At 37.8% G+C, this 12,840-nt stretch overlaps 1 protein-coding gene across 1 annotated transcript in view; it reads left to right on the top strand.

The window, feature by feature from the left end:
* The window catches only part of psme4b (proteasome activator subunit 4b), a 39,981-nt gene that overhangs the window by 390 nt on the left and 26,751 nt on the right, over positions 1-12,840 (top strand). Inside the window, exons 2-16 of the mRNA XM_087784234.1 lie at positions 1,660-1,800; positions 4,594-4,710; positions 5,485-5,529; positions 5,614-5,763; positions 7,281-7,344; positions 7,976-8,050; positions 8,117-8,239; positions 8,395-8,487; positions 8,568-8,746; positions 9,898-9,984; positions 10,232-10,418; positions 10,706-10,795; positions 11,722-11,786; positions 11,897-12,047; positions 12,123-12,221. Of these exons, the coding sequence (XP_087640360.1) occupies positions 1,660-1,800; positions 4,594-4,710; positions 5,485-5,529; positions 5,614-5,763; positions 7,281-7,344; positions 7,976-8,050; positions 8,117-8,239; positions 8,395-8,487; positions 8,568-8,746; positions 9,898-9,984; positions 10,232-10,418; positions 10,706-10,795; positions 11,722-11,786; positions 11,897-12,047; positions 12,123-12,221 (1,666 nt within the window). The remainder of the gene's footprint in view (positions 1-1,659; positions 1,801-4,593; positions 4,711-5,484; positions 5,530-5,613; positions 5,764-7,280; positions 7,345-7,975; positions 8,051-8,116; positions 8,240-8,394; positions 8,488-8,567; positions 8,747-9,897; positions 9,985-10,231; positions 10,419-10,705; positions 10,796-11,721; positions 11,787-11,896; positions 12,048-12,122; positions 12,222-12,840) is intronic.

Below are 12,840 nucleotides of genomic sequence, written 5' to 3'. Positions count from 1 at the left end.
GAGTCAGCAACAAATAACATGTAGGATTAGCCGAGCTAGCTTATTGGCTGAGGGTTCACCTAGCTTCACCTAGCTTGCTAACAAATGAGAGAACAAACAAAACACTGAGATGCATGACAAGCCATTTTATTAGTCAAAACTTCTTGTTTCAACATGTATTTCTGAGCCAGGTATTGTGTTAAAGGTGGTTAATTTGTCACACAATGATGCAAAGTGTATTTATTATTATTATTTATTTATAAAGTGGGTTTATTTTGAGCCTAGTGAAGAAGCTCTTCATGGAGCATGAACCAAAGGAAAACCAGGAGTTGTACTCCAAATGGCGCCCAATTACCTCTTGCATGGACTTCCAATGAGTCTTCTCTGCAAAACTTGATTCTAAGCATTTATAGGATCTATTGACACTATTGTTTCGGGTAAAAACAATCCCTTTGGATTTTATTTGAGTCACATTCAGATGTCAAGTCAAAGAATTGGTAAAAACAAATCTACTAATGGTGCCAGAAAATCCCCCCAAATTTGTCAAATAAGACAATTTTCCTGGACTTGTCAGGTCATCATGTAACGGAATAAGATTAATTTTTACTTGAAATAAGACTAACACCTAGATTTCAGCTTTTCCAGCGTTGTGTCCATGGAAGTACGCCTTAGACACAGAGGAGGTCGAAATACATTTGTGTGATCTGTGTTCCTACCCATTAATATTATATATTATAGAAAGAACGATTTGTTTATTTAATTTATTTTCATTAGAGCTCTTTTTTGGTTTTCTGTGAATTGTATTTGTTTTTTTAGCTTATTCTTTTATTTTGTCATGCACCTTTTAAGTTGCATAAGTTATGTAACCTCACATTTGGAAGGGCTGTCAGAGTATAGTGTTAAGCACCTTGAGTGCTGCATAATCAAAAGTAAGAATCATGTAGAATTATTAGTTTGTTTCTGTAATTTTCAGTTTGCTATAAGACACATTTCAACACAATTACAGAAACACCTGCAGTGATAGGAAGGTTCATAAGCTAATTGTACACTGTTCAACCAAACACTGTTGAACAAGACCTTTTTGTTCAAGTTGTTGCTGGAAAGAACACATTAATATGATCTCTGACTTTAAATCTAACTGGAGTGGTGATTGTGCTGGAATGTCTAAGTCAAGTGAAGGTGAGGAGCCCTGGTGTTGAAACAAGCGTTCATCTAATGAAGACACAAAGTCTGTACATATGTTTTGACCATATGAACTTAAGCTGGGAAATGTCGCTGAGGCCCCAGTTACATATTTAGTTCTTTAGCTAGAATGCAAAGAAGTTTTTTGTTGCATGCATAAAGTAATATTAAGCTATGGTTCACATTGCGCATCAGAGCTACTTTCATAGTCAGAGTTCCATCCATCTTATCCTGTTAACGGTTTGTGCTGCTTCAAGATGATGCCAACATTGTGTAATGTCCTTGAGAACGCCCCATACAAGCCTCTTAAGAATCCTGTTGCTCATAAAAATGACAAGATAATGTCGTATCATGTCATTGATCTCTATTGACTCACTTTATTTATTATATACAGATAAGCAAGCAAACAAATATAAAAAATAAAAGTGTAAAAGGAAATGATGAAAGTCCTCCTCACTACTACTCACTAATGTAGTCTTCTTTTTTTTACTGTGGCAGTTTTCTCAAGGTCTATGGTCGGCGGTTTAGCAAAGATGACCACATTCTCTTCATTAAGCTGCTCTACGAGTTGGTCACGCTGCCCGACCTGGAACCGGACATGATGCAGAACTACGCCCGGCTACTCATTCATCTTCTCAAGTGAGTGTATAGTCTGGGATGAATATGTTGACTGTAAATCTGCTCCGTCTTTGCAGGAGTGAATATGTTTGCTATATAGTTGAGTGTGCGCTACAAGTCGTGGTGGACTATAAATTATCAGCCTCTACGATTATTGGCTCTGATGTATCGCATTTTGACTATTGTCGGCATCTGCCTTTCATTTTGATCTGGTTGCAACCATCATACAACCATTATTCTTTTTATGGATATTCATTTAGTTCCTGATAAATCAGTTGCAGCTGTCTAGTAAAATATGCCTAAAGGCATTCATGCAGGCTGTTTCTGTATTAATAAAATTAGTAATATTGATAATGGCCCTGTTAAAAGAAAGTCCATTACATATACAATATTTTAACTTTGTGTTCAAAGGGACTAAAGAAATAAACATCCGGTCAGCTGTGACCGGAGGCCAGTGATAATTAATCCTTTCCTGGCCTTCATGTTAATCAGATCACAATATGGCGCTCGGTAAACAAGACTAGGTCACTTGTGGCTCTCGATGAGGTAAAGAAAGGTCTTTTTACTGTGTGTCTCTGCCAATGCAGGAGGGCTTGACAAAGAAAAAATTATAATTACAATTCATTTATTCAGTAGTGACTTCCTAAGAATTTTTCTCTTTTTCTTTTTCTTAGAAAAATTATGATTTATAATTAAAGTTGTTTTGATTGTTTTTTAAGACACACACACATAAAGTGCCTTTTATCACCACAGTTGATGAACTATACTAACTACTTCTACTGGGAGTTTTTAGATCATGTTTGTTGTTTGCAGTTGTGTCAGAGAACAGTGTTTGGAGTTTCGCTGTCAAAGAGATTTAAATGTCCTTGTCAGAACTGATATGCTGACTTTTGATGTGGATTATATACATCTCTCAAACGGTCTCAGTCCACTTCAGGTTCCTTGTATTGAGTCAGACAGTGAAATGACTCGAGTCTTCTCGATCATAAATGTAATTAATCCCTCTTGACCATTTTATAGAAACTGTTTTTGTGCGTAAGACAGACCTGGGCAAAGTGAGACCCAGGGGCATCATACGGCCCCCTGACTCCATCTATGCGGCCCGCATGAACTTAAAATAATACTATAAAACTGGCCATTTAGAAATGTTTAAAATTGGTTTCCATCAATTATTACAGTTACTAGTTCAACCCTACATATATTTCCCCAAAGTTCTTTGTTTTCTTTTTCTCATTTTTTCCGCTTTTATAAGATTTTTTTCTTCAATAAAACGTATATAAAATTGAAATGAAATATGCAGTGTTTTTTAGAATATTACGTTTTTTTGGGGAATGTCCTTTTATTTGTTTATTTGTCTTAAAATTTCCCCCCTATAATTTTATTTTATTTTATCCTTACTTCTTTTGACTTGATGACCTCTTTGAACAGCCACACTATATAATGGGGCCCCTGAGGAAATATAGTTGCCCATCCCTGGCATAAGACACTGTGATTTTCGTACCATATTTAAAACCACAGTAATCACAGACTCTTTGCTATCAGTGCAACAGATTGGGATTGACACACATTTGCATAGTATTCAGATTCAATTTTAGTAAACTAAATCAAAATTAATCATGCATTTTAGTTGAAAGACAATAAATCAGCGTGGGGGGTGTAGTGGTTAGTCATACAACCCACATTAAGAAATTTGCAAGTTTTGTGTGGGTTTCCTATGGGGACTCCAGTTTATTCTCCTAGTCCAATCACATACAAAGGATAACCGATGAGTCAGTTGTTCTAATAGTATTTGAATAGTTGTTCGACTATATGCGTGCCCGGCAATGAATTTTCAACTTGTTCAGGGTTTCCTTTTCCTCACGCCCGAAGTAGCTGGGAGCCGCAATTAAAGTTGACACTTGTATTAGATGCATTTTGATGGATGATTTTAAAGCCAAACAACGTTGTAAGTTTTGCATGTAATTATCAGATTTATTATAATTATAAGTCCACCACTAAATAAAAGTTGTAGTAAGTTGCCATGAAAGATTATAAAAATCTAAAGTCGTATGCTTTATAATGTGCTAGAAATGTGTCTAATGGATTAAACACTAGAACTTCATATAAAATTGTATCCATCGTCAACGACTTCAAACACACTCCGCTGACTGACTTTCCATGTTTGTGTGTTTGCCTCCTTTATTGTGTGTGTCTGTCACTGCTGCTGCAGAACTGTCCCATTCATCATGATCATTCTGCCGCCTGGTTGTTTGTGTGTTTCTTACATCCATCACAAAACAACGTCTTAATTTAGTTGTCAATTGTCTGAATGTTTTCCATCAGGAGCAGATAAAGAGTATTTGAGTAAACCATGTATTAAGTCTGCAGCCTTGCAGCTGAGAAATGAATTTCACACTCAGCATTAAGCACCGGCTCTCCATTGTGTTTTTCATCTCATCCATCACATTTCACCGTCTTTGCCCCCTGATTGTCTCCTCGTCTCTTCATTTTTCAAGTCCCCCCCAAAGACCATGTTCCATAGCTGTTAGATAAATGAGCGAGAAGGCAATGCAGGGAATCCGAGGTGACGGAAATTCAGCACTCTCACTCTCAAGAGCTTTCAGTAGGGTTTCCTCTCATGCACTCAGAGTTGTAATTTGGAAAATGAAAACATAATGGAGGAAAAGAAAGTAATGTCAAAGTTGGTCAAGATCCCTTAAGCAAAAGAAGATGAAGACGGCTATGTCTTTATACCTCCAACTCCCAGTGGCCTTGTTTTCAGAATCTACTTATATTAATGTGATTTTCTTTGTTTTTTTAAATTTCTTTTCTCAGGAAGAAAGAACTTCTATCACGGGATGACCTTGAGTTACCCTGGCGACCACTTTATGACTTGTATGAGAAGGTGGTCTACTCCAAAACTGAGCACCTCGGGCTCATCTGGTTTCCCAAGTATGTTTTAAATTTATGATTGATATGTTTATGGACATTTAGCCCAATGTTGTTTTTAAACATACATTAGGCAAATTACATGGTTTTTAATACTTTTAAAAGTAATTATCTTCTGAAACACGCGTCATTAAATCGATTTAAAAGCTACAGTTTACAATTTAGCAAAGCAATCCAGCAACAATCTAATTTGTTTTACCCAAGAGACACCAGCAATACAGCTGCAAGTTGAGCTTCTACGTGTTGTCACAGTTACATTGAGAGTTCTACTTTTATGACTGTTACAAATCTTATGTATAGATTTTTAAAAAACATAGAAAATACTGATTTGTCAAGGACAAGATACAAGATGGACCCTATTTTAAAGTTGAAATATGCCATGATTTAACAACAACATTTAATTACATTTATTTTTTATTATATTTTATCGAACTGTAGTGAAACAAAACAAGTGTCAATTCATTTTGAGGGACAAAAAATACTCCATTAATGTTAAACCAACAACAATTTTCTAAATGGTTTGTTCTTGACTCAAAATGGTCCAGATAATATTAAAAGGGAAAAAAACTATGTAAAGAAAATAATCTGCAGGAAATCTTTTAAAATAAATTGGTGTAAGAAAAGGTTGTAAATTACCTCCGTAATGTTGAACGGGATGCTAATTGTGGATGAAAGGTAAATGATACTGGAAACTAAATGTCAATATTGGAGACAATGTAAACTTGAAAGTTAAACCTGTAATTTAAGACATTTGTAAAGACTCGTCCTTGTTTGCAGCTCAGGGGACCACATTCTAAAGGCTTTGGTCAAAAGCTGCCGACTGTAAGTGTCTCTGAGCAGGTCTAGTTTTGTAGTTTCAGATGTCTTCTTGTGTTCTCACTCTGCCATCTGTTCTGCTCACGCAAGATATTTTCCAACATCCACCACGAAAGAGATGCTGGAGGATTGGCGTCCCCTGTTATGTGTGTTTGACATGGTGATGCAAAAAGCCATCAGTAACATGGAGCTGTTCCTCCCGACTATCATGCCCCCAGAGGAGCACTGCCAGGGCTTCCAGTAAGTGCTTCATTATATGATGGAGGATAACATTTCCAGGAGGCCACATTTATGTCATCTCTGAAGGAGCAGCACAGCAGTATTGAATATACACAAATGGAATATTGGCAGAATATATAAAAATGATTTATAGATACAAAAGTTCCTCATTCAGGGACTATGTTTAGTAAAGATGGAAAAACAATTCCTTTAGAACTGATAAAAACTATTTAAAATTCTCTCACTATATATACAGTATATATATAGAGAGATATAGATATACATCTCTATATATGTTTTTTTGTTTGATTACTATTTAACCCAGAGATAACATTTTAGACACTTTGCAGTTCAAGGCAGATGTGTATTTAGTCAAAGTTGTTTAAATGCAATATAACGGTGTTTAAATACCACTTTGACCCAACCCTTAAATTATTTTAATCATGGAATCGTTATTTGTTTAAAAATGAATCAATACGCAAAATAGAGAAAGGATCCAGAATTGGGTGAAATTCAAATCACCAGAAAATGTATTTGATTTAAACAAAACAATTCCAGATTCAGGACTGTGTAGAGTTGTAGGAAGTTGTTTCACCTCTCATTCGAGAGGTTTCTTCAATTCTATATACTGGCTACTGACCCCAGCTCATTTGGAACTGAAGAAACTTCTCACAAAGGTAAAACCTCTGAATTACCATGACCTGGATGAATGAGAACCTTTAAGGACAGTTCCTTTTACTAGGCAGAAACCTTGAGCAGAACCAGGTTCACTCTGAGTGGTCTTATGCTGTGACCAGCTTTGAGAAGAGGGACAATGGGATTGGGAGAGAAGGAGAGGAGAGGAAGGAGCTTGTGGATCCATCAACATGCTTCAGATGTTTTGTGAAAAAAGGTGGAGCCCTGGAGCTCTGGGTGAGATGGAGAGGAAGAGGGAGGGTTAGAATTGTACAGGTAAGAAAGGAAAGAAAGACAAAGAGAGGGAAAGTCTGATGTGTAAAGAACTCCTGCAGCGATCTAAACCTAGAGCAGCATGACAGAGTCTGAGTAAGCCTTAACTAAAGGGCTTCATCCACAAGGAGAGTTTTAAGATTTGTCTTAAACATCGAGAGAGTGTCTGCCCTCCAGACTGAGGCCGGTAATTGGTTCCACCGCAGAGGAGCTTGATAACTGAAGGAACTTTACGTTTGACTCTCAAAACCTAGTGTCAGGATATCAACATAACTCAAGTCCCTATTCCTCGTTGGTCGTCAAAGTAGTATTAACTTAGTGTTTATTGGAGGATATGGCCCCGAGGCCTGAGTTTGACACATCTGAGCGATAAAGTCTGCTAGAAAAGTGATTTAAATTGCATTTGTGTGGAGTACATCAGTACTTTCCCCATTCCTCCTCCATTAATATTGGTGTTTCTATGCTGTGATATTCCTTCAGCTGCGGCAGAATTCATCGGGGGATTAGATATAGATGAAAGCTTTAATACAGCCTCAGGTGTTTGTTGCTATGTGTGTGTTTGTAATGCGCTGTTTATCGTGTGCTCTTAGGTTGTGGTTTGAAGAATTAATGAGTCTGTGGATGTCAGTGCAAAATCAACCGAGCTGGGAAGGGGTGAGGCAAACACACATGTGCACTCTTTTATTTCCACTTGCTATTCCCTTGATGCATGTATTAAAATTGTTCTTTACTTTGGAATGATGGAAATAAGACATAGCAACGCATTTATTGTGCACTAAACTATGTTCCCCGAAAATAATACACATAATACAGTAGTACTTCCTTTCTGCACCACCTTGATTTATTTTGGTTTAATAAATAAAAAGTAAAATATTAAAGCATAATGTACTGTATCCTCGGCATTCATTTTTAATATATGGTTGTGAAATAATGTAGTAAGCAATATCACAATTGGTATAAACTTCACCGTGGTATTAAGGTACATTGTAGAAGTTAAAAAAAAACATGCATTTCAACAGTACAAATACTTATTGCTGGATCAGTTAAATAATTGATGTCAGACTCATTGTTGGCAGCCAACTGCAAATTCACTGATCAGTCCAGATCCACAAAGAGTCACAACCATCAGACTCACTACATTATGAAAAGTCCATTATTAGCCTGTACGAACATGTCTATGAGCAAACATCCTCGAGTGTCCTTTATTGTAGTCGTATAGATCACATGAAATGTTTACATTTAAGTCAACAGCCAGCTCGTAAAATATTTGTTTGTGGTTTGGCAGCACCTGGTCAACCTGTTTGCTCGACTCGCCAACGATAACATCGGCTACGTGGACTGGACCCCATTTATTCCGACAGTGAGTTATTAAGATTGTGTCCTTCTGTTAGAGAAGTAAAATCGTAACCTACTTGCTGCCTCGCAGATCTTCACCAGGATCCTGCGCAGTCTGAACCTTCCAGTGGGTGTCAGTCGGATGGTGTCGCCGCGGTACTTGACCAACTCTTATGACATCGGGCACTTGGTGTTATGGATCACAGCCATGCTGGTAAACACAGTTCTCATTTAATTAAAAACCAAAAAGTTATGAAAATAATTACAGATTTCAATTTAAAAACATTGTGATTCTAATGTTTAAACTGATCTCTGTTTGTTAAAAGTTCATTCTAATGGATTATTCATTTCTCTGATTGACATGTACAGGGTGGACCAGGTAATCCAGCACAGAAGGAGCTGACCTGCCTCTTCAGCAGCATCGCCTCCTTCTACCATCCGTCCAATTATGGCCGCTGGCAGGTAACTCGGACTTTCGAGCAGAAAAAACAAACAGATTTTTTACGTACACCACGGTTTCTGTCAAATGTCGACGTCATTAGTCTCGACTGATGCGGCTGCTGCAGCGACTCCCCGCCAGTGTTGTGCGCCGTGTGCACAGAGAGCGTCACGCAGCTGACAGCTGGATCACGTTGGTTCCTGCCTGTCAGAGGTTGACTGATGCCGACTTACAGGAGTTCACACGCAGCCTCACTGGAGCCGCTTTGCTTGCCATGTACAGGTAACGCACCTCTGAAGCTCACCAGGATTAATCACTTACCCAAACATGTAACCATCATCATTTAGACAGTAATGGCTCAAAACTTCCATCCACTTCAGTATTGAAAAAGACATTTAATAACCAAATCACCGCAGAGGCAGATTTTGTTTGCTTTACGCTGTGACCCAATTACAGTGAGTGAGACGTTGAGCTGCACGTGGTTAACTAACTTTATTAAGGTTTCTGGGAGTTTGTTAACAACCATCTAGATCAGGGGTCCACGACATTTTTGGCACCGCCGACTGGTTTAATGTGGGCCAACCTTCGTGTTAAAACATTTGGCTACTGGTTTACAGGTTTTATTTTTTGAGTAAACTTGATGTGTCAAGAGTCGCAAGCTAATGTTTCTTCAAAGAAAATACCATATTTTTAAAAAAACAAAACACCTTTAAGACAGTAATAATCAATCGAACAAATATTCTTGATATTATTTTTTCTTGTTGTGTGGCCCGGTAACAAATGCCTTGCCGACAGCTTCTATTCCCCAGACTTGGGGTTGTGGACCACTGGAACATTCACTAAACACATTTCTTTAGGTGACCAAACACTGATATAGAATCATTTAAAAATGATTAGATCCTTTTTTTCTGGTTTAAGGGACAGACAATAGAAGCCTGTTTTTGACAGTAAAATTTCACAACAATTGATGTAATAACTTAAGTGTTATTATCAAGAAAACATGGAATATCTCTAGATCGGTTCTTTGATATCGGATTAAAGGAATTAAACTCTCATGATATATTTTTTCTTTATCATTAAATTTGTACAAACAAATGAAACTTTTATTGTACCAGACACACTAGACAGACTACAATCCAAGAAATTTGGAAAAAAAACCCCAAGGCTTCTATAATAATCTTGCATGAGTGTATACTTGAATATTTAAAAATGTTCTTCAAATGAACATGTTTCAAAATATAGGGATATTCGACTAGCGCTGAACTGACATTTGGTCTGTCATTTTTTTAAAGTAACCTCGCTATGAATTACAGTGATTGGGAAAAAAACAAAACAAAACAAAAAAACAACCCTTTAATTCTTCATCCACAAGTGTTGTATCAAGCAAGGTTACTTCAATAACATTAATAGACCTGTTTGTTTTCTCTTTCCAGTAAGAATGGAAGTACAGATGCAGCCTATGCTCTTCAAAACTTGGCCCTCCTCACTCCAGAACTTGCCATTCCACCTGTCCTGGAGAAGTAAGAGTTTTCTTCTTGTCACCTTGTTTTCATTCATACTTTTAATAGGGACATGTTATTGGCACGATCTACTTTGGTGCAATGATACTTATTGGCTGACATATAATTTATTTGATTACACTATGGTATTCTAAGTCATTAAAAGGATGTGTTCCACAGAGGTGCAATAATCATAATCAGGAGATGATAATTGCAAAAGATACATCCCTCATTTCCGCCTGTCTCTCTACAAATTCAATCTAATTAGAATCTATGCTGCGATGGAGACTCTGACGGAACCCCACACCCTCACTGCCACTCTCAGCTGTATGATCGGAATGGCACGCAGCCTGGTCTCCCCTAACAACCTCTACCCAGAGGGCCGGGAACATGTGCTCCCTTTGCTCATGGGCTCTCTGCCAGGAGTGGACCCCAACGACTTCAGCAAGTGCATGGTGAATAATGCATCTTCTAATTAGCAATGAAGGAGGAATGCTAGCCAAGTGGACGTGAATAGCTCTTGTCATTTTAATTGGTCTTATAATCAAAGAAGTGTTCAAAATAGATCAGCTTGAGTGAAGCTGAAATTACAACCATTTGTTCTTTTGGCATGATACAACGATGGATGAGCTTCCGGCTTATTGTCTCTGTGCTTTTGTACATCTAACAAATCTTCACCATGTGGCAGATGAATTCAGCCACGATGATGTGAGGTCAATTACCTGGAATTGTCTCCTCTTAGATCACGTTCCAATTCATCACCACCTTCACCACTCTGGTGCCTTTAGTGGATTGTTCATCTGCTCCACCTCGACACGCTGATCTCACTGAGGTACTGTTTGTAATCTTTCACTCTTTGTTCCAACAAGATAATGGTTATGATACAGACAGGGAATGAGGTACTGCCTTGTTGGTAAAGTTGCTGCATCTCCAAAGTGAGGGGTGCCAATTAAAAGGTTCAGAAATATTGACCTTCTCTGTGTCCTTAATGCCTTACTAGTGACGTTGGACTGGGCCTTGGCTTCTTCAATTTGACAATAAATAAGAGAGATGGTTCATTATAATTGAGTTTTAATAGAAAATGCTTAGTCGCTTGGTAAAGACTCCATATATAACCAGATAAAGTTAAATCATTCAATTATATACTAATTGCACTGATCTGCTCAACTTGAAAATTAAATATGTTTTAATATTAAATGTATAGTAATGGATTAAACACTCCCCCGTAACATCATGAAGTCTGATAGCGGAATAGTTGTCGTTAGAACCTGCTATGTTCCCAATTACCAAAAATAGTTTCAGCTCCATTTATCACGTCTATACTGGTTTCAAACGGAGCTCAGAGTTTCAAACAGTGCCTTTGACTAATAGCCACAAAGATGTTTTTTGTGGCTAGAATCGCAGCTACACTGACAGAACAGAGATGCTGGAGAAAGTATTGCATTTATACCTCACATAATCTAAGATTTATGGATTCTTTTTATTAAACAAAACATTTAGCGCTCCACTGGGATCTAATATCAGTCTGAAATGATATTATATAGGAACTTTATGGTAACAGGTGTACATTTAACTAGTTTCTAATTCTATAAAGCAATGTTCAAACATAATCAATTTTGTAACGGAAAAGGATGGTTTTAATATAAATGTCTAACACTAAAATATTTTTTTTTTTCTAAATGTGTGTGAAACTCTTTTTCTGATCAAAGAAGCTTTGAAATCCATTTCTACTTAAAGTCTTCAACTTCTTTTCTACAGATTGAGAAGGGCCTGTGTTTTGCTTCTGCACAATTTGAAGACTTTGTTCTCCAGTTTCTAGACAGGTAAATCCAAATGACTGAGTCACACCTTCACTTAATAAACCCACACGGTCAGCTTCCCACTGTGAGTGAGTCTCTGCGTTGGTGACAGGTGTGTTTTTGTTCCTGTGCAGGTGTTTCGCTCTGATAGACAGTAGCACCCTGGAACAAACCAGAGATGAGATGGAGACAGATACCCAGACTCACCTGGAGAGCCTGGTAGAGCTGGGACTGTCTTCCACTGTGAGCACCATCCTGACTCAATGCTCCACTGAAATATACAAGGTAATGAACACACTCCTGGTCACACCGAGAAAATCATCAAGAGCAAAAGTAATAACTTTAAAACTGTGCCTCTAGGTGGCTTTACAGAAGGTGTACACTTTTGCCACGTCGAACATCTTCGAGACATGCGTGTCAGGAAGGATGGTGGCTGACATGTGCCGAGCAGCTGCGAAGGTAAAACCTTATTTTCTTCAAACTTAACTCGCCTGCAACAGAGTATGTGCGGTCTGGGGTTGGTTATAGTACAGATTCTCACTGTACTTGAAATTAGTTAACATAACAGACCAACTCTGCTGTGATTGGTCAATCATCAAGGTTTGTAACCTTGTGTCATCAATCCTGGAAGTCTCCAAGGGACTGTTATATAAACAAAGCGGGGTGTAATTCCAGTTGGCTGGAGGAGGAGTGAAGCCATTATTACGTCACAATGGACTCCACTCCCGTAACCTCTCGTTCTACGGGAATTTAGACGGGAAAGGACTTTATAAAGTAATAAATTCAAACATGGTCATGATGAGAGACTTACTGCATCTTGGAGAGGAAGACATTTGAAACATGTGAGTGAGTCGGGAGAGTTGGGTTTTCACATTAATTGAACCTTTAAAAAAATCCCCATGAGCAGAATATGACTCCTTTATTCTCTGCAAAAACATATGTTTCATATTGAGTGAAGGATAATATATTATTAGATATTTTCGGATGGTGAAGTTATTCAGGAAGCAGTTCTTAATCTTTTAACTGGCATCATAGGCAGAAAATGGTTTATTCATCAGTGCGTTTGTCAGATTATGTA

Source organism: Callionymus lyra, chromosome 2 (assembly GCF_982586985.1).
Source record: "Callionymus lyra chromosome 2, fCalLyr1.hap1.1, whole genome shotgun sequence".
Lineage (NCBI taxonomy): Eukaryota > Metazoa > Chordata > Actinopteri > Syngnathiformes > Callionymidae > Callionymus > Callionymus lyra.
The sequence above is the reverse complement of the archived record's forward strand: the minus strand, read 5'-3'. Positions and strand labels throughout refer to the sequence as shown.